This window comes from Gastrolobium bilobum, unplaced genomic scaffold, assembly GCF_033153095.1.
Source record: "Gastrolobium bilobum isolate Gb01-03AN ecotype WA unplaced genomic scaffold, APGP_CSIRO_Gbil_v1 utg11339, whole genome shotgun sequence".
NCBI lineage: Eukaryota > Viridiplantae > Streptophyta > Magnoliopsida > Fabales > Fabaceae > Gastrolobium > Gastrolobium bilobum.
Genome location: NW_026897528.1, coordinates 315,276 through 338,518, shown reverse-complemented (window position 1 = coordinate 338,518; position 23,243 = coordinate 315,276). Strand labels below are relative to the sequence as shown.

At 33.6% G+C, this 23,243-nt stretch overlaps 1 protein-coding gene and 1 pseudogene across 1 annotated transcript; both read left to right on the top strand.

Moving 5' to 3' along the window:
• The first annotated feature begins 7,414 nt into the window (after positions 1 to 7,414).
• On the top strand, positions 7,415 to 9,425 carry LOC133307698 (annexin D5-like; annotated as a pseudogene).
• A 6,954-nt stretch (positions 9,426 to 16,379) lies between these two features.
• On the top strand, positions 16,380 to 17,081 carry LOC133307696 (uncharacterized). The gene is made up of 3 exons (XM_061508246.1): positions 16,380 to 16,527; positions 16,611 to 16,729; positions 16,833 to 17,081. Exons 1-3 carry the CDS (start codon positions 16,380 to 16,382, stop codon positions 17,079 to 17,081), a joined length of 516 nt encoding a protein of 171 aa, XP_061364230.1.
• The last annotated feature ends 6,162 nt before the right edge of the window (positions 17,082 to 23,243 follow it).

Here is a 23,243-nt window from a genome sequence, read left to right as displayed (position 1 = left end):
CCTTTGTCTTTTATTTCTTATTATATTTGTGCTTATCTAAGGGTATAATGACTTTGGTGATATTTCTATACATTATACATAATACGTAAGCTCTTTTGATGCAGGGAAGTGTTATCCTTAACAATAATAACTAAAAGTCTTTTATTAGAAATGTAGGAAAGTGACTTCTTACATAAAACTTAATAGCCAACCCACAGGGTAGCCGGTCCAAAACAGCTAGCAAGCACCAAATTATTATCCACTAAAGCTCTCTCAAACATACATGCTTTGCTTACATGGAACTGATCGTTAATATCAATTTTATTTTGGAAATGATACTAAACTATCCGGAAAAAAGAACTAAAATGAAGCAGGACACAAAAAGTTAACGTACGTTTCCCTTTGGCTCTGTTTTGTGTCATGACTCATGAGGCGTTGCCATATACAATTACAAAGTGACTCCCTTTTTCTTTTCTTTTTCTGTGACCACCGACACCTCTCAAGTCAATAAACTTTGGGTTCTCTTTTTCTCCCGTTACCAACCAAGAATTTACCTTTTACTCAAGGGTAATCAATGATGAGGAAGGTGGAAGGCGAATGAGTTTAGGATTTTAATAAATAATGGCAGATAATATAAAGAAAAAAAAATGCAAAATAACATAATCACCCTCAAAGCGTATATGCTTTCTGACATTTTCCCATCGTAATTCCAAAGCTGCAGATGTTGATTCCTTCTTTAAATTGGTGCTTTTTCCTTGTGATTGAATTCTTTTGCAATTGAGCTTGTGAATTGTTAATTTGATGCATTGTGACTGTGGGGGTATGACTGGTTACCTGATTGCTTGAGAGATTACACATAAACCTCATAGTTTGATCAGACCGTTATTCATCGGGCTGAGTATGCGCATTTCTAAATTTTGGTGTTATGGTTTATTTTCTAACATGTTATCAGCAAGGAGTATGGCATCCGAAGGGTTCGTAGCAAAATGGACTGATAAAAACACATATCTTTTTGTTAATTTGCTGGTTGAGGAAGTAAAAAAAGGGAATAGAACAACCTCTACCTCTACCTTCAGTAAGAAAGCATGGAAAAGCATTAAAGATGAATTCACAAAACAAATAGGGCTTCATTACACACTAAATCAACTGAAAAACAAGATGAATAAACTTAGACAAGAATATTCAAGTTTCATAAGCATATCTGGTTTTGGTTGGAACACTGTTTTGAAAACTGCTACAACCAATGTTGTTAAACTCGAGTTTCTACATAGAAATGAAAAGGGGTGGTTGAAACGTTTTGTAAAACGTAGAAACGACACAAAACGTAAAGTTTCTACTTTCTATCACTTAAGGTTAAGATACAAAATTATATATATGTATGTAAAAAAAATATCACATAATGAACATGTGTGTTGAGTCACTTATCTATCTAAAACGGAAAATTATTTTTCATAACCAAGTATCAAAATTATAAAAAGTGATAATTAACAAGTAATGGATAACCAATATGCTTTAACTGCTTTATACACTTTGCCGAATTTGGATCATCGCTCATCAGATATAATTCCACTTCTTTCAATGCACACAATGATCTAAAAACACAAAACGATTCTCATAGCATAATTTATAATAGAATTGTAGTTTTATAAGACATAATTATAAAAAAAATATATCCAAACAAAAAGATATTAAGATATTGTGAATATGATTTGGGGAAAACGAAAATTAGGTTTTTTTTTAATTTTTTTATGTAAATCTTTTTTTATTAAATTTTTAGTTTTATGTAAAAACGATCAAAACGGTAAAAACGTAAGTTTTTACGGTTTTTACGCTGCATTTTTACCAAGGACAATTTTTACTTAAGTTTTAACACGCATCACTCTATTAAAAATGTAAAAATGTAAGTTTTTACGTTTTTACACTAGTTTTTAAAAACAATGGCTACAACCGAGGACGCATCTTTATGGGATATCCACATTAAGGTAATTTTTAACATAGTGTTCCCTATTATTTCTTATAAATTTGTTGATTTTTTTAAACATAATTAGGTAAATCTTTTGTACAGGACAATCCCCAATGGGAGAAATTTCGAAAGAATGGCCTTCCTTGTTGGGAAGAGTTAGTTGAGATATTTGGGGATGTTTATGCAAGTGGAGATAATGGCATATGAAATGCTGAGGTACACCAAATTTCAGATGGAGATGATGATAATATTGACAGTATTGTTGAGACGCCTAGTCATGTACTACATACACAAGAATATAAAAAAGATGAGCATATGCTTAATGAAGATTTATTTGCATTTGATCCTGTTGAGACACCCAGTCCTGCACAACATAGACAAGATAGGACCCCAAATGCAAAGCGTAAAAGAAGTAGTGGGAATACAGTTATTGCAATGGCATGTCAAGCCATTCAGGATCTGGTTAAGATTAGACAAAACCAATGCCACCATAATTATGCTAATTCTGCTACTACAAAAGTGAATGAGGATCCTTACTCAGTTGAGGCTGCAATGGATGTATTGAATGACATGATAGGATTGGAGAATTAAGTGTACCGTGAAGCAGTTGATCGAGTGGTTGAGAGCCAAGCATGGAGAGTAGCCTTTATAAAGGCTCCACCTGAGAGGAGAGCTTCACTCCTATAAATTTTTAAATGAATGAAATTGTGTTGCAACTTTTTAATTTTGTCTTGTTTAAGAGCGTTAAAGACCATATTTTAATTATTTTTTTTCGTATGACTATGTTTTGGATACTTTTTTAATTTTCATTTTTTGTATAACTATGATGAGGATACTTTTAAAATTTTCATTTTTCGTATTACTATGATGTGTGATATTTTTTTTTGTTAATGTGATTTATTTTTTGAAATATGTTAGCATGAATTTAATGATGACAATATCTATTGATGCAGTATTTTTATGGCTGATTCTCCTGTTTGTCTGACTTGTGGGCAACTTTTTGAACCTCATAATGATGACGAATCAATATATGAAGATCTTGTTATATCAAACTTGTTGAATATTATTATTAATAATTCAATATATACCAAAGAACCCATTAGAGATAGTAGCCTGATAGGTGTGGAATAGGTTGCGGAACTTCGATCTGGCCACTCAGATAGAATATATGAGGCATTTAGAAAGGAGAGATTTGTGTTCAACAAACTTTGTATGTTGATGACACAAAAAGGCTAGTTAGCAGACAGTAGATATATTAGGGTTGATCAACAAATAGGAATTTGTTTTGTACTTGATTGGACATGGGAGTTCAAATAAGAATGTTTGTGAGATATTTCAGCACTCAGGGCAAACAATTAGCAAGTATTTCAGCAAAGTGTTGAACGCGATGCTTCAATTAGCACGCGAGATAATCAAACCACCTCCTTTACATATGGTTCCAAAGGAAATTAGGGACAATCCTAAACATTTCCCATACTTCAAGGTAAGTTTTTCTTAAGGATTTAAGTATTTTTTTTCAGATTTTTATTTAATTATTTTCCATTTTAATATCTCATTTTAAATATTAGGATTGTATTGACGCAATAGATGACACTCACGTAAGTGCTACGTTACCTGAGAATAAGTAAATACCATTTAGAGGCAGGAAACAAATTACTACCCAAAATGTCATGTGTGCATGTTCCTTTGACATGAAGTTCACTCTTGTGTATGCCGGATGGGAAGGATTAGCAAATGATTGTCGTATTTTTACTACTGCGCTTGAAACTCCTAGGTTGGAATTCCCTCATCCCCCACCAGGTACGATGAGTTTATACAACAATGTGAATGACATTTTTCTTTAGTTGATTGTCCTTATTTTTGCAATTTATATATTGGTAAATTCTTGTCAACATATAGGCAAATTTTATGTCGTTGATTCTGGATACCCAACTAGGGATGGTTATTTGACACCATTTAAAGGAGAGCGCTACCATTTGAATGACTACAGAGGAAGACGAAATCAACCCAGATCAACTAAGGAGTTGTTCAACCATAGGCACTCTTCTTTGAGAAATGTAATCGAACGGTCATTTGGAGCTTTAAAGAATAGGTTCCCAATTTTGTGTAAAATGCCTTCATTTTCATTTTGGAAGCAAGCTCTCATTGTCATTGCATGTTGTGCGGTACATAACTTTATCAGAGATCATCATATAGCAGACAAAAATTTAGCACATTATGTGAATCCCAACATTGCAGCATCAACCTGCAACTATAGATGATGAAGGCCCCTCAAATCAAGTGACCGAAATAAACATTATTAAGAAAAATATTAAACCAATTAACTATAGACAATCACTTGCCCCTAATATGATGTTGACGAATTAAGAGACATATTCGAAATACATTGGAGACTTGTCAAAAAAAAAAAATTGTTCAATGCAACATCAATTATTTTTTGCTTTAAGTTATTGTAATGTCATGAAAATTTAGTTGAGTGATGTGACTTATATATATGTATTTATTTATTCATTTGTATCATTAATATTCAGGTAATAATATGATATTAAAAAATGAAATGGTCAATGGAATGAGAAACAAAAAAATATATTAATTGAGAAAAGGATTGAAAAATAATGGTTAAAACTATATATTAGCATTTGTCGTAAACAAAAATTACACAATAAAATATTTATAATTTTTAGATAATTTTTTTAAATATGAAATTTGGCCTTATGGTTAAAATCTGTCATTTGGTATTTTATACAGCTGATGAAATCTATAAACAAAAGTAAAGAAATAGATTTTTATTGTGTTAATCAAATGTAATTCTAATTCTCGGAATAATTTTTTTTTTTAACAAACGTAATTTTGATTCTCGGAATAAAAATAAAATATGTTAACAAACGTAATTCTGATTCTCAGAACTTTTCCAAAGCACAGAAATAGAAAAGAATTATTTTTTTCAGAAACAGTGCCAGGGAATAGAATGATTGTTATGCGCAGCCTTAATGTTTTCTTTAATTTTACTTATACACCTAACATGTATAATTTAACTGTAATTTAACCTAGGTTAAACTTCAAAATTTTAAATTTCTCTTTATGCAGTTAATAACCGGTGCAATTACAATAACATTTTACTAGGCAAAAAAATTATAAATATTGCTTTTTAATAAATAATTACGCAAACGTAGTCATTTTGAAACTATTTACGCAGGTATAGCAGTCAAACACGTCCACATGGGGAACCCAGTGGATAGAGACACGCCCTTATAGGGCATGAGTCATGAAAGAGACACGCACACATGGGGCGTGACCTAGAGAGACACGCCCAACAGGGCGTGTTCTACCTGGTCTATATAAACCTCATTTTTTTCATTTTCCCCCTCACATCCTCTCTCTAAAATTCGCTTCTAACTTTTCTCTACATTTCTTCTGCAGTGTATTGAACAGTGAAGCTCTGTCTCTCATGTAAGTCCCAATATCTGTTTTCTATTTTTTATTTAGTGCAATAAATATATGATATTAGCGTCGTAGAAATTAGTCAGTGACTTAGAAAATGTAGTGGTTTTAGATTTACTTTTTCAGCTGCATGATCTTCATCAGATAGAAAACGTAGTGGAACGTGAGGATTGACCAGAAAATGTTCTAGTTGATGTGCTATGATTGGTGGATCAACAATCTGTTTCCACAAAAGAAAATTCTTGTTTGTCAATTTCACTGACAGTTGTGTATTGAAAAATATAGGTGACCTTGAATCTTTTGAAGTATTAGGAGAAGAAGAGCCTGTTTGGATCCTCTTATTTTTAAGCTAGAAGCTACAAGCTAAAGCTAAAAAAAAGAGCTTAAAAAAATAAGCTAAAAGCTGTTTGGAAATTACATAAAAGTTTTAGCTTAAAAATTACTTAAAAGCACATATTTCAAGAAAATTATCTCTTTCTATCTTTATTACTCTTCATTTTAAAAAAAAGCACACAATTCAAGAAAAACAAATAAGAGCTTAAAAAAAAGCTCCTCCTAGGAGCTTTTAGTTTTCAGCTTTTTTCTTCATTATAAAAAAAAAAGATTTTCGTTATAAGAGCTTTTTCCAAAACCTGTTTGGCCTAGCTTATGCTTATAAGTAACTTGTAACTTAAAAAAAAGAGGATCCAAACAGGCACGAAGAGGAGGTAGTATCATCAAGGTTTTGTGTAGCGGAAGCCATGGAAAGGCAAGTAATGGATCAGGGCCCCAAGATTGGAGCTCTGATACCATAAACGAAACCAGGTTCAAGTGAGAACAGAGAGAAAAAACATAGAGCTTGAGAGAGAAGAGATTATCATATTCTGATATATTTCATTAAATGTAAAAGTGATTACAATGAGACCTATATAGTACATCAATTGGAAGGGTAATCAGTTGCTAAAGATGCAACTGACTCCGTGAAATATGGAAACAGTTGAACTACTTTAACTAATCTAACAGTACACCTCACTAAGCAGTATAGCTATGTCTGTGTATGAAGGAGAGTATCCTTTAAAGGTAGGGGTGGCAATATGGGTCAACCCGATACGACACGACACGACACGTTTTTGACCCGTATACTATTTGACACGATCCGTTTTGTAAACGGGTCGTAAAACACAAACCCTGACACGACCCGTTGCGGGTCACGGGTCGACACGACACGACCCGCAAAATTTAAAATTTAAAAAAAAAGTGGGATTTTTTGAAAAATAAATAAATTAAAAACAATAAAAAAAAGATTATCTTCTGTTTTTTGAGATTTTTAGTTCCTTCTATTCTTTTCTATATTAAACAATGACTATATATATCAATATATAAATGAATAAAAATAATAATATAATAAAATATTTAATTAAAAAATAAAAAATGACACTTTGCGGGTTGACACGCGAACCCGCGGGTTGACACGTGACCCGACACGAAAAAAACAGGTCACATTTACACAACCCTGACACGATCCGCCCTGACCCGCGGGTTGACACGACACGTGATTTGGCGGGTCGGGTCACGGGTCAACCCGCAGGTCAATACCTGTATTGCCACCCTTATTTAAAGGTAGTTGTAAGTTCGATGCAGAGCATAAAATATGGGAATATATTTAAGAAGTTTTGCCCGTTTATTTACCCATATAACTATCTCAGACTCAGTTTTGCCATGAGAAGTTGGGAAATTGGGTACCTAGGTCAAAGTATATTTGAAATTAAGTTTCTAGGCTTGTTAGGGGAAAGCGAATGTGTGGTGCACATATGTTAGATTCTATTGTAACTGATGACTTTTGTTTGGATTTAAGGCTAAAATGTTGTAAGTAGGATGTTACGGAGCTCCGAACCTGATAAGAGTTAACTATTGAAATGGATTTATAAAACTTATATGAAGTTTCTGATAAAATATTCTGTAAAACGTAATTTGTCATGTTTCACGGCAATTTAATAAACAATCAAAAGTGCCTTATGCCATGATTTTCCCACCGTAGCAGAATGTACTCTTATGTCTACCCTCACCTTACCCCCTCTTCCTCCTTCCCCCAGAGACGACGCCATATAACTTTACACTGCTTTCAAAGGTACTCTCTCTCTCCCTCTCTCCCTCTCCAAATTTGTCATTTTTTGTGATAATTTTTGAACTTTATTTGGGTAATGAAGAAAAAGTTGTTCAAGAGGATGCCAAGAGAAAGAAACAAAAAATATCAATGAACACCTATTAGTTGAATATTCCTTCTATTAGTTGTTTGAATATTAAAAACAATATAACAATGAATTTATTATTACTATCCGAAAAGGATTTGTTAATGGCCCTCGACATAAAATGTTCGTAAAACCCTATTTTTAGCAAATTAAATATAAGAACTATACACATTTTGCAATTAAAAAAAAAAAAAGAGTGAGAGCAATATAACAAAATGCTAGTGTCATAGAATTCTTAGGATAAGTCGCAATTCACAAACTACCTGGCACTGTTCCAACATGAAATATAGAATCTTTTTCTTCTTTTTAAAAAAATAATGTATACTATTTATAAAATAGTAATCTTTCTCCCTCTCCGAATTTATAAAAATTTTATTATGAATTTATTATAACTTAATATATGAAAGTGGTGTTCATCCCTGGACCTTTTTCTTTTGTTCTAATTCTATACTTTTACAGGATTTAGGTGTGATACTAGAGTTGTTATTGTATCCAAAAAAAAAAAAAAAGAGTTGTTATCAATATACTTGCTCATCGAGATGCTACACAGCGTGCCTACATCCAACAAGAATTAATACAAAACAATGTATTCTGGGAAACTTCTCAATTGCATATCTTCTGAGCTTACTGGAAAGTTGGAGGTACTACAATGACATTATTGTTATGAATTCCATTGTAGTTCATTAATTATATACCCATTGATCATTATAGCGCTATTCATTTCCTGATGATAGACTAACCTATGTCTTTCTCTATTTAATAACTGAATTCTATGTATCTCAGAATTTTGACAAGTGAAGTGGTTGTGTTTTACTTTCCTAACAATTTATGGTTAGTTTTATATTTTTATGTTAATTAGACTGCAGTTATGCTTTAGATGCATGACCCCGCCGGACGTGACGCAATAATCCTTAAGCAGCCTCTAACTGTGGACAAAAATCTTGAAGATGCTACTGAAGTAATATGTTCTCGAACTCCATCCCAGCTACAATATTGAACACAGATATATCATTCCAAATTTGGCATTTATCTTGAGCATGACATTGAAAGAAACACATCTGGGGATCATAAAAAGGTGAATTTCATCTCTGTCATTGTGTGTGTGGCTTTCATGAAAGACACCTTAGCTATCACAAATTAGTAATGTTAAGGTTTCTCTGTTAGCTGAAAGTCTTATAATTATTTTGTATGATAGTACTCCTACCAGTTATAGAGCATGGCATTAGTTAGACACTTTCAGTTGTTTATTTGTAATGTGCAAATTTCAAAAGATCCTTTATGCAGTGGTAATCGTATTTATTCTTCAGAGTTTGTCAGTCCATTAGAGAATGGAAGTTGGTTAGTTGTAAAATCTTAGTTGCAAAACCAAAGTAAGCATACTTAAATCATTATTCAATTTGGTTTATATTCTCATATTTTGTGGATAAACATGCCTTATTCAATTCCTATTTCACATTTACTATATTACTATTGAAATTAGTCATATTCTATTATTTTCCCATATTTTTCAGGACTCGAAGAGACTGTGATATATGATTTTTTAAAATAATGAGCTTTTTAGTTAGAATTTACAAAAAATTGCTTTTTGTAAATGATACAAAAGCTGGTTTGTATGCTTTCATTGGTTTTAAGATACAATATTTTATTTGGAGTTCTTATTCTGAAATTATAGTGCTTGAATTTTTAAGGTAATTTTGATCAATGATTTTCCTGGGCCTCAACTAGACATGGTAGCTAATGACAACGTAATTCTCAACCTTTTCAACAAGTTGGACGTCCTATTTGCTCACTTGGTAAATTCCTCTATTTCTTAGTTTCTCGTTACCTACTTTAACTCAGATTTTGCTTAAAGGCCTGCATTTACCCTTTCACTACAAAAAAAGTGTTATTTAGCCACATTAAAAAATGTGGCAAACATTGATAAAAAATGTAGCTAATTAACTTTACCACATTTTAATTAAATGTGGCTAATAGTGGTGTTGCAATAATTTAACCACATTATTTTATTCACTTTGCCACATTTTGATAGAGTGTGGTAGCCTTTTTTTAGCCACATTTATTATAATTTAGCCACTTTATAAATGTGGTTAAACTGTATAATTTGCCACAATAAAAAAATGTGGCTATTTATGTCTAAAAAAACCTTTAGCCACATTCATCATGAATGTGGCTAAATATATGATTTTTTTTAATAAAAAACATTTAAAATTTAATAAAATTACATCAATAAAGAAAATAATATTACATATAGCTCGTGCAAAATAGTAAACACGTACAATAAAACGTGAACCAAACTCCAAACCCTTTGGATATGTAAGCTTTTTTATTCTTTTATTGAAGAATTTATACAAGACATCAAGTTTTAAGTTATAAAAAAAACAGGACAATGTTAAGTCACGTCATGATGGAAGGTACTAGAACAAAAAAATCAGGGTCTCCAAAAAAAATGAAGAAAAAAAATTCAAAAGAAAAACTTATTCACCATCCAGTCCATGCCAGAAATAGATTCTGGCCCAACTCTGGTCTTTCTTTTGCAAAATTGAATATAAAGGTGTACATGATCACGGTAGGCTCTGCCACTCCCAAAATCAGCAAAGGTTGACCGCTAATGATTGAGTGTATAATGCCACATATAGAAGTGAATACCAAGTTTTGAACAGCTGTTAGAGCACCATCTGCAAGTGCAAACAATAGGCATATGTTATAAAGCTTTGATAGTATGGTAATAATACCATCCTATTTTCATGCACCATTACACCTATAATGAGAACATAGACACAAGCAGAAGCAGTTCAAAATTTTAAACAGAGTAAGGGAATGCCACTATGCCAATGCTCTTTAGAAGTTCAAACAAGCTCATTAAAAAATTTAGATTATCAAAATTCACCATAAACAGTCATGAAGAACAAAAGCAACTCACATAAGGAAACTAAAAAAACACTCAGAAGCATAAAGTTATTGAAGGTAAATATCACTCAACCTAACATATCCCATTAAAATAGATAAGCAAGGAACTCACACCATGAAGAACTAGCTAGATAAAGATACCCTTACCTTGGAGTACCCAAAATCACATATCTTCAAACGAGGCACTGGGCTTCCATCCAACAAAGTGTTTTCCATCTTCAGGTCCCGGTGACATGCTTGCTTCATGAAGAGACATATTACACAGAAGACTGATACATCAAACATAATGTTCAGAAGAATGAAACTTTACCTATACTACATTCCAATGCAGAGTATAGTGGTCAACACAATTTAGATTGGACAGTGAAGAAAGGGGAAAGTTTAATTACCATTGCATGGCAATAGCTGACCCCAGATATTAGTTGTTGAAAGAAGAAACGAGCCTGCATCATAACAATGGGTTATCGAGTTACATAGGAACAAATTAAATTTACAATTTTATTAAATAAAAAAAGGCCACTACTGAAAAGAATTTCATATAACCCATGCATAGCTGACCATAACAATTTCAGAATGTAAGAAGTCAACAATCAAGTTAACTGAAGAAGCTCTAAGCTAAACACAGAAAATTAAATACTTAATATGAGTAAGGATATTGCCTTACAATCTCATAGCCATGGGTACCTGTTTCTGTTTCGTTAGAACTTTAGTTGCACTCAAGTTTACGAGGAAGGCCACTAGCTCACAAAGTTAGGGACTCTTGAAGAATTGTGGAAAGGCAATAATACTTAGAAACACACATTCTACAATAGTTTTTTATTAAAACAAATAATCTACAGTATTACTTGCAAACTAAGAGGATAAAATTCAAATAAACTATAAAATGAGGTGTACAAGAATTTGCAATTGCTACGGAATATGAAGAGGTGCTTATGAGGTTCCTAAGCTTCAGAAAATCAGATAACAGTGGTTTGAGGCTTACTCATAAAAAATTAAACCTTAAAACAGGGGATTTATATAGTTCCAAAAATATACCTTGGATGAGATCTGTAATGACTGATGTTACCTTGTTATTTTCAGTGGAACTTTTACCATACAAAAATCGCAAATCAAGCTTCACAAATAACTTGGTAAATAACATTAGTTTGTTTATTTAAAAGCTTCAGAACTTGTGGATTCATTAAGCTAAACACCTCTAAATTACATTTATAGATGAAAATATCATATGTATCACGCTAGCTACATAGCTGGAGATTCTCAAGTCTTACAACAAAAATACCTCCAATATATATATATATATATATAACTCAACTAACAAACTTTTACATGGTTACTTTATAGAAATATATAAAGAAAGAATAACAATTGACAAAAATACCTATAATCATGAGATATCCTCTAGATATTCTGACAAACTTCAATCGAAAGTATTGACACTGCTAACCACTAATACACATGAAAGTATGAAACACTGTCTAATCAATCTTCACCACATATACTGCACAAAAAAAGTTAAGCATATGTGGAATAGTTGTCAACCTGCTCTGTGTTGTTAAATTTAAGGGTGTGAAAATCAAATAAGCCAAACTATGTAAATTCATGTTGAAAACCTGAAATAGAGATAATTCCAAAAATAAAAAAGAATAAAAATAAAATCGAAAGAAGCTGTTCCATTATTATACTATGTAAATAGTGATGGGAATTAAAGTAATTGGAATTTAAGGACGGCTCATTTAGGAATCTAAAAATTAAACAGCTCTACACCTTGTAAGTCAAAACACTCAAAATAAGTACACTAACAATTTATCAGACAATTACACGACATAGATGAACAGAAAACCACAATTATAGCTATAAAATTAAAATCCCTAATTTATTATTGGAACACAACTAAAACCCTACCATGGAGCTCCATGAACTTCACCGCACCGCACCTCATTTCTTCCACTGGTTTCTTTCTTTGTCGAACTTATATGGATGATATGCTAAAACAAATCAAACAATAACCTCATATTTTAGCCAACAGAATTGCCAAAGAAAAAGTGTGCATATGTCAACCCCTTATGGTTTCATTATATGCATTTCAATATTTTCTTTACGAATTTGAGGGAATTTGTAGCCTCTTTTTTTGCTTAATCATGTTAGATGTTTGATGGTTGAATAGAGATGGAAATGAAGTTAGCATTGGTCTTACCTATGGCTCTTACTGTTTTAACTTTTAGAAATATGAAAATTTTATATCACTCACCACAAGAAATGCGGCATTCAGCCACAATCGTTTAGCCACGTGCATCAGAATATTGTTTAAATATTAAAAAATTCGTAACTCCGCAACGTGCATGGAAGGGCGATGTGGCAAAATAACAGGTGATTATTGTATGCCCAAATGCCACATTATCACTTTTACACTTTCCTCCTTCACACCCGTGTCACTCGGGGCTTTTTTTTTTTTTTTTGGGAGTTTTGGCCTCCTCTAGTTTGAACCCTAAGCTACCATTATCATCCTTTTCCCAAGGCTATTTGTACAGATCTAGACGGTAATTTCCTCTACTCTCTGGTTCTAGCATTCATTTTCGCCATCTCTTACTTTCCTTCCATCGATGTTGATGCTTTCGATTGTACAATGGAAACCGAACATGGGAGAACAACTTCGTGTACGTGACTGCTATACTACTATTTTTTCTTAGATCGTCTTTTGTGTTTTTATTTGCAATTGAAATTTTGAAAATCTTTATTGTAGTGATGCTTTTTTTATCTTTGCTTTTGCATTTCCCAGTATCAGTGTGATTTGCTTTTCTATTTTGAAATTAAATTTGAATTCACTTTAATTGGAAATGCTTGTGGTGCCAAATCGATATATTATAGGAATTAACTTCCTCTCACAGAAGCAATTTTAGTGTTATGACTGATAGTTGGAGGTATATAATATATATATATATATATATATATATATATATATAATTTTCATTCATATTTTACCTTTGTTCTCTCTCCTATATTTTCTACCTTCAATCTCTTTTCTACGACTAAGCCTTTCTATTTTCTGCCTTCAAACTCTCTTCGGATTGATATTTAGCAACACTGATTTCCTCACCAACGATACTTAACGGGTACTGCTATTTTTTTAATGTTTTTAATATTTGTATTATTTTATTTATAATGGGTACCGCTATGTTTTAATGTTTTTAATATTTTATTTATATGTTACAATTTTATTTTACATGAACAATCTGAATATGATATAATCAATATATTACAAATATATTATTTATTATATATAATTTTATGTTTTCTGATTTCCTTATGTTTTTAATATTTTTAATATTTTATTTATAATGGGTACTGCTATGTTTTAATGTTTTTAATATTTTGTTTATTATAATTTTATTTTACATGAACACTCTGAATATGATATAATCAGTATATTACAGAATATATTATTCATTATATATAATTTTAAAAGGACATGGCCAGAGTATTAAGAATTGGGGTATAATATAATATATGAAAACTCCATATAACATTACACGTATTTGACTTATTCAGCCCATGGCCTCCACGTTTTGCCTTTGAATGTAATATAATTTTTTATACAAAAACATGGCCTCCACGTTTTTATACACAAACAGCACACGCAAATGATTTATTCAACCCATGACCTCCACGTTTTGCCTTTGAGCATAATACAATAATTTTTTATACAAAAACATGGCCTCCACGTTTTTATACAAAAACAACACACGCACTTGATTTATTCAGCCCATGGCCTCCACGTTGTTTTCTTCTTCTTTTTATTAATTTATACCCCTTCCTTCCTCCATCTCTAATATTAATCTTGTAGAAATAATTATAAAACTTTATAATATTTTATTAATTAGTATGTTATCATTTTTAATTGAAATCTGAGTATGTTATTAATATATATATATATATATATATATACTGAATATGTTAAAAATGTAAATATATTAATATGAACATTTTAATTTATTAAAATGTATTAATATTATGATCTGTTATATTTAATATTATATTATATTTTAAATATTTTTGTTTATGTATAATATGTTATATTTTTCATCTTTTCAGTTTTACTTAGTAATTTATGGCATCAACATCTGCCAATGATGATATCACTCCACCACAAAACACTGCAAACTCTGTCTCTTCTTGTGGTTTGGTGAAACTCATAGGGGAAAACCTCGATATGGCGTGGAAATGGAATAGTTTAAAGGATCTCAATAATAAGAGATATGTCACGTGTGTGATTTTTGTTTGAAAACAACAACCGGTGGAATTACAAGGGCTAAAAGACACCAAATTGGATTGAAGGGAAATGTCAATCCGTGTAAAAAGATCCCACCCGAAATTAAGAAGATACTCAAGGAAGCCTATATTGAGAAGCAAGCTGAAAAGATGCATACTCGGTTGATATACATGAAGATGATGATGAGGTAGAAGAAGTGCAAGAAATTCATAACATTCGAAGCGGAAAAAGAAAAGCAACAAGTGAAGTTGTTGCTGCCAAGAGCATCAAAGGTTACTTTTTTTCAAAAATCCAGAAGCAAGTATCAAATTCGTAAAAGGAAAAAAGTAAACAAGCATAAATGATGCTTGTGATAAGAAAGTAAGGGCTAGAACTGTTCAGTACATTGAGAGATTTCTGTGCACGAATGGAATAGCTTTTAATGTTGTACGTTCAAAAAGCTTTAAGTTGATGGTTGAAGCTATTGGGAATTATGGTCCACATCTAAAGGTTCCAAGTTTTTATGAATGCAGAGTTCCACTCCTTAAAAAGGAGTTGGAGTACACAAAGGAATTGTTAAAGGATCACGAGTTACAACGAGCTGATTATGGATGTTCGATTATGTCAAACGGATGGACGGATATGAAGAATATGACCTTGATAAATTTCTTGGTAAATTGTCCATCGGGAAGTATGTTTGTGAAGAGTGTTGATGCTTTCGCTCATGTTAAGACTGGGGAAAAGGTGTTTAAGCTTTTGGATGATTTTGTAGAAGAGATCGATTAACAAAATGTTGTGCAAGTGGTGACCGACAATGGAAGTAATTTTGTATTGGCCGGAAATTGATAATCTATTTATGGCTCGTTTTATATTTTAATTTCTATTTTTAATTTTAATCGTTATTTATTTTAGTTTATTTAATTTGATTATCTTAGGCAATTTGTTACAAGCCAAGAAACGACATCTATTTTGGACTCCATGTGTTGTCCATTGTTTGGCCTTGATGTTGGAAGACATTGGAAAGATTGATAGAGTCAAAAAAACAATACTAAGAGGCATCAGTCTTGTAGGATTCATTTACAATCATTCATTAGCATTGAACACAATGAGAAAATTCACAAGCAAGACGGAATTGGTGAGGCATGGAGTCACAAGGTTTGCAACGACATTCCTCACATTGCAAAGGTTGCACTACCAAAAAAACAAACTTAGAAAGATGTTCACTTCCGATGATTGGTTGAAGTCTAAGACAGCAAAAGACCCTAAGGCAAAAAGGGCAAGCAACACTATACTTATGCCTTCATTTTGTACTTATGCCTTCATTTTGGAATGATGTTGTTTATTCTCTTAAGGCTATGGGGCCTCTTGTCCGTGTCCTTAGACTTGTTGATAATGAAAAAAAGCCTGCAATGAGATACATATATGAAGCAATGGATAGGGCTAAAGAAGTTATTCAAAAAGCTTTCAATGGAAATGAAGACAAATACAATGACATTTTTGCTATTATTGATAGAAGATGGGAATGTCAACTTCATCACTCATTGCATACTGCAGGCCATTATCTAAACCCTGAGTTTTTTATAGCAATTCAAGAATTCATGATGACATAGAAGTGATGGCTGGACTTTATAAATGCATTGAGAGGCTGAGTACAAGTGAACAACAAGTGGATAAGATTTCAATTGAATTGGAAACATATAGGAAAGCCATAGGCATCTTTGGTATGAAGGCAACAATAAGACAGAGAACTAAAATAGCTCTTGGTAAGTAAGAGTGCATTTTTTATCACTCTCTTAAAGGCAAAACATATAGTGATGCTAATGTGTTGTTGCAATTTGCATTGCAGCTCAGTGGTGGAAGATGTATGGAACACAGGCTCCAATTTTGCGAGACCTTGCCATTAAAGTGTTAAGCTTGACATGTAGTTCATCGGGATGTGAGCATAACTGGAGCACTTTTGAGCATGTAAGTAAATGTTGAATGGTTAAATTTTTTATACAATTTCATATATTGATTTTGAAACTAATATTCTTTATGAAAAATTATAAAATATATTCCTTCCAAGAAGAGAAGCAAGCTTGAGCATCAAAAGTTGCAAGACTTGGTTTTTATTAAATATAACCAAGCTCTTAAACAACGTTTCGAGAGTCGTGATGTGATCGATCCCATTCTTCTAAAAGACATTCATGAGAGTAATGAATGGTTGGTTAGAAAAAGGGGTGGAGATGATGAAGCTGCTGAAGATGACTTCATTTTTCATTATGATACCTTGACTTGGGGAACTGTTGTTGATTTAAGTGGTGCTGGTGAAGAATGAAGAAACAAGCTACCTCTATGCCTTCAAGCACTATGGAAAGGAAAAAGAAAGTGTTGATAATGAAGGTGGTGGTGATGAAGAAATTGAAGAAGAGGAAGAACGAATTTATAATTTTAGTACTAGTGACAGTGAGGATGGAGAAGACTTCTTAGAAGATGGTGGAGATGATGATTTTGCTTAGTTCCTTTCTTGATTTTGAAATAGACCATTAAAATTCATATTTGACAATATTTAGATCCTTCCTTATGTTCCTTGATTTTTGTTAATGTAGTTCTTTTCAAGGAATTTATATTATTTCCTTTATATTCTTTGAATCCTTGTTTGGAATGAAAGTGACAACAGGATTAATTATGAATGTATATTTTTAATTTTAATTAATTTTTTTATGGACTTCGCTGTAGCGGTTATACCGCTATAGCATTTTTGAGCTTGGCCGCTATCGGCTGCTACTCGCTATTAATAACTATGATATATATATATATATATATATATATATATATATATATATATATATATGTCAGAGAACTTCCAAAGCTCGGTTTCTTACTGTCATATGTATGTTTTGCCATTTCTATAGTTACTGGGAAACTTCTTCAATTTCAATGTAATTGGAATTTGGTTTTTTTTTCCCACGTAAACATGTACATTTGAATATGTTCTCCTTCATCATTTGCTTATTTCTAGTCACATGTACATTTTTGTGTGATAGATGTGAAGATTCAAACATGCTTATTTTATTAACTTCTATATTTTATGGTCAGTTATCCCTTTTTATTATTAATTTGCCAAAACCAAGGATTATAGAGTTTGCTATCGTGAAGGGACAATGAGGAGCCACAAGTAGGACTAAGCCAGTTTTGGCTTTGACACATGATGGTGAGAAGAAAGTTAGCTTCAGAGGAAATTGCATATACTTGTGCCACAACAATTTTTAAACAGTGCATACACTTGAAAGATGAGGCAGATATGGTGATGTGACAACTGATGACCTTGGTTCAATATGTCGCTGTGAGTATAACTATTATTAAGAATAATGCATATACTTGTCCTTCATCTAAATATTTGTACTCATAAATTTTTATATCATCTTCATTTGGGTATTTGAATGTCATGAATGGTATAAAAACTATGATTTTCTTGTGGATACTCGTGTCTTTGATTCCAATGGTAATAAATTTTGAATTACAACAACACTCCTATATATTTTAGTTGAAGGGTATATTCTGCCAATATATATGGTCCACCCTGTATTGCTAATACTTGAATTTTCCTAACTAATATGAGAGTCTGCTTTTGTACGATGGCTTATTGGTTTGGACTATTGGTATTGGCTCAAATAAGTTGGTATAAATTGCAATTTACTTTTCATCATCCTATGCTTGAAAATATCTCACTCATATTGAACTATTTGCAAAGTGCATCATGTAGGCCAAAACTTACACCATGGCTAATGCCAGAGTTATTTTCTATTGTACACTCAATATGGATTTTGCTAATGCTTTTTGTTGGAATAGAAGATTCTATATGTTGTTATGATTTGCTGTGATATGTTGTAACCTGTAGTTTGTTAGGATATGTATAACTGAGTCCTATTGTAATTAGGTGTAGTTATTTATCTTTAGGAAGTTGTTTTACTATTTGGTAACAGACTGTTTGGTAACAGCCGTAACAGCCTATTCTATTTAAGATACATTGATGTACAATTTTAAATCAATGGAAATACTATCAATTGATACCATTTATCATGGTATCAGAGCGATCCCTTGTTAAAAAAAAAAAAACTTCTGCAACGTGTAGACTCTGAAAACAGTGAGCAGGAGATAGCTTCTGTTGAAGATGGCCAATGAAAACAGCAGCAGGTTGAAGCCATCAGACCCTGGATCACCATTCTATCTGACTGGATCAGATAGCCCAGGGATTCTTTTAACAACCGTTATGCTGAGAGGAGAAGCCAACTACGAGAATTGGAGCAGTAACCCACAAGGAGGATTCCATGCAAAGCCATTTGGTGCACACGCAGCTCAAACGGAGGAACCACTAGAGCAAGCAAATGCATTCGCCGTTCTGACACCTGACGTGGTGACACAATTGTTATCATTGGTTGACAACCCGCAACGCTCAAAGGACAAATTAAATCGTAAAGATTCCCATTGTCACTGGCTTATAGATAGTGGTGCATCACGCCACATGACAGGGGTATTGGAATTGCTGGAGAATGTTACAGATGTTGAACCTTTGGCAATCGGTTTACCCAATGGAGCTATTACTTATGCTGCGCAACAAGGATCTGTTTCGTTTACTCCTTCTTTTTCATTATCCAATGTCTTATTTGTGCCAAATTTAAAGTGTAACTTGATATCTGTATCTCAGTTGGTACGACAACATAATGTTGATGTGGTATTCACTCATAATAGTTGTGTTTTGCAGGACCGCAAGCTGAGGACGGAGATTGGATTGGGTGATCACAGGGATGGTGTGTATGTGTTTCGACCAAGCCAAGCAGCAGCTTTAACAGTTCGCTCCAGTGATACGCAAGAACTTTGGCACAAGCGGTTGGGCCATGCATCATCCGAAGCACTTTCTCTGATTCCTTTTTCTAGTAGCATTCGATTTGGCAATGTAAACAATAAGGCATGCGATATTTGTTATCGTGCCAAACAAAATCGATCCTCGTTTCCCATTAGTGATCGAAAGAGTAATAAAATTTTTGATCTTCTTCATTGTGATACATGGGGTCCTTACCGCACTTCCTCTTTCTCTGGTGCTTATTATTTTTTAATGATAGTCGATGACTTCAGTCGTGCTGTTTGGGTTTGTTTGATAGGTGACAAAAGTGAAACTTTTGGTGTGTTACGAAAATTTCTTTTAATGGTGCAAAATCAGTTTAATACAACAGTTAAGAGTATTAGATCAGATAATGGAACTGAATTTACTTCCAACAAGATGATTGAATTATTCACTGCCAATGGTATATTTCATCAGAAATCCTGTGTTCATACGCCGCAACAGAACGGTCGGGTAGAACGGAAGCATAGGCATATTCTAAATGTGTCTCGTGCTCTTTTGTTTCAAGCAAACTTGCCAATCAAATTCTGGGGAGAGAGTGTGATGACAGCAGCTCATATTATTAATAGAACTCCCACAAAGCTTCTCAATGGCAAAACTCCTTATGAGCTTTTGCATGGATCTGTTGCTGATTACAGTCACTTAAGGATATTTGGCTGCCTATGTTATGCGGTGACACAACCAAAACCTACAAACAAATTTAGTCCACGGTCTAGGCGGTGTATGTTTGTTGGTTATCCTCATGGGCAGAAAGGTTGGACAGTGTATGATCTTAATACTAAGGAATTCTTTGTGTCACGAGATGTCAGTTTCCACGAAGATGAGTTTCCTTTTGTTGCTATAAGTGTGCCTACACCTAGCCCATCATTACCTACATTTATACCAATAGATTCTAATGATTCTGCCAATCCAGTATCTCAATCAACTTCAAATGATTGTGAGGCAGAAGTGCAGTTGGAAGATAGGGGGAGTGTCCATCAGTCTGAAAGGGAGCCGAATGAAGATTCTACATCAAATGCTGATCAAGTGCAAAGGAGTGAGGATCCAGCTCCTGCTCTCGTACAAAGGAATGAAGATTCAGCTCACGAACTTGTGCAAAGAAGTGCAGAATCAGCTCAAAACGATTCTCTTCGTCCAGCACGCACACGAAGGCCTCCGTCCTATTTGAGTAACTACAAATGTAATCTGATTGAGGCACATACATACACTCCCAGTCTCACCTCTTCTAGCTCCACCTCAGGTATACGGTATCCAATTGCCAACTATGTGAATACTAACAATTTTTCTTCAAAACATCGAGTTTTTGTTGCTGCTATTGATGCAGGTAGTGAACCTCGGTCATTTGAAGCAATGACCAATGATGTTTGGCGTAAAGCTATGGCTCAGGAGATACATGCACTAGAAGAAAATAATACGTGGACTATCACTGATTTACCTGCAGGCAAACATGCCCTTCCATGTAAATGGGTATATAAAATTAAATATCATTCCAATGGTAGCATCGAGCGCTACAAAGCAAGGTTGGTAATTGCAGGTAATCATCAAGTTCCAGGAGAAGATTTCCATGAAACTTACGCTCCTGTAGCGAAAATGGTGAGTGTTAGAACTCTACTCTCGGTTGCAGCTGCAAAAGGTTGGTACTTGCACCAAATGGATGTTCATAATGCGTTTCTTAATGGAGAACTGGACGAAGAAGTGTATATGCGCATACCGGCAGGCTTTAATCAAGGACAAGGAAGAAAAGTGTGTCGTTTGCAAAGGTCGTTATATGGCTTACGACAATCTCCCAGGAATTGGTTTGCAAAGTTGAGTTCCTCACTTATTAAATACGGTTTTGTTCAATCCGAAGCAGATCACACTTTGTTCACTTTGAAGCGTGGTTCTACCTTCTTGACCATACTAGTCTATGTTGATGATTTGGTGTTGGCAGGCAATGATTCCCAAGCATGTCAAGAGGTTAAGATTTATCTTAACAAGTGTTTTAAAATTAAAGATTTGGGTCACTTGAAATATTTTTTGGGCATCGAGGTTGCCCGTAGCAATGAGGGTATCTTCTTGTGCCAACGAAAATATGCATTAGATATCCTCAAAGAAACAGGTTTGTTGGATTGTAAACCGGTTCAGTTTCCAATTGAACAGAATCATCGCTTAGCTCTGGCAGATGGACCTGACTATGATGATCCAGGTCGCTATAGAAGAATTGTCGGCAAGCTAGTGTACCTTACGATCACTCGTCCTGATTTGAGTTATGTAGTGCACACTCTTTCACAGTTCATGCAAGCTCCAAAGGAAGCACATTATGAGGCTGCCATTCGGGTACTAAGATACATCAAAATGAATCCTGGCCAAGGTATCCTCCTTTCTTCCAAAAGTGATCTCAAAATTCATGCTTTCTGTGATTCAGATTGGGCCAGCTGCCCTTTAACTCGCCGGTCAGTTTCTGGGTTCTTCATTATGCTTGGAACCTCACCTGTTTCTTGGAAAACAAAGAAGCAACTCACTGTCTCACGCTCCTCAGCAGAGGCTGAGTACCGCTCCATGGCTGCCGCGACAGCAGAATTGATATGGTTGAAGTCTTTTCTTGCTTCACTTGATGTTATCCATGATGATCCTATGGAATTATGTTGTGATAATCAAGCCGCTATACATATCGCGGCAAATCCTGTGTTCCATGAGCGAACTAAACACATTGAAATTGATTGCCATTTTGTCCGGGAAAGGTTGGTTTCTAAGACGATTCGAACTACTTTTGTTCGTTCTCATTTGCAACTCGCAGACATTTTCACCAAAGCACTTGGTCGTGTTCCATTTCTTGCCGTTCTTTCCAAGTTAGGCATTTCATGTCTTCATGCTCCAACTTGAGGGGGAGTGTTGGAATAGAAGATTCTATATGTTGTTATGATTTGCTGTGATATGTTGTAACCTGTAGTTTGTTAGGATATGTATAACTGAGTCCTATTGTAATTAGGTGTAGTTATTTATCTTTAGGAAGTTGTTTTACTATTTGGTAACAGACTGTTTGGTAACAGCCGTAACAGCCTATTCTATTTAAGATACATTGATGTACAGTTTTAAATCAATGGAAATACTATCAATTGATACCATTTATCACTTTTATATCATTGTTACAGAAATTGTCCTTTTAAGAGTAGATGTTGGTGTGCTGTTTGTGATAGCTTTCTATCCATGTGGATTCTTAATTTCTATGCTTAGAATGAGCTTAACTTAAACTTTATAATGTATGTTACAGGAAGATATTTAGTAATTCTTATACAAGTTTGTGTGCCAAAGTTGTCAGGTTGTTTCTTATCTCCAATGTTGTAAACAATAATTTATCAAATAATAGAGTTATTCTAATAAATTTTGGCTAACTGAATTCATGCACATTCAAAAAACAGTGGGTTTGTAGATGCCAGTTATGCCCTGTTAACTCAGCTTCACACAAGGTACAAGGACAGAGGTTGAAACTTTTAATGGTGGAGGACTGGAGGCCTCCTCCTTCAGTTTTTCTCTATTCCGGGGTTTCTCCCTTTCGCACAGCCGAGCCCATTGCATTCATCTAAAGCCTAAAGGTATCCATATATTCATCCTCAATCA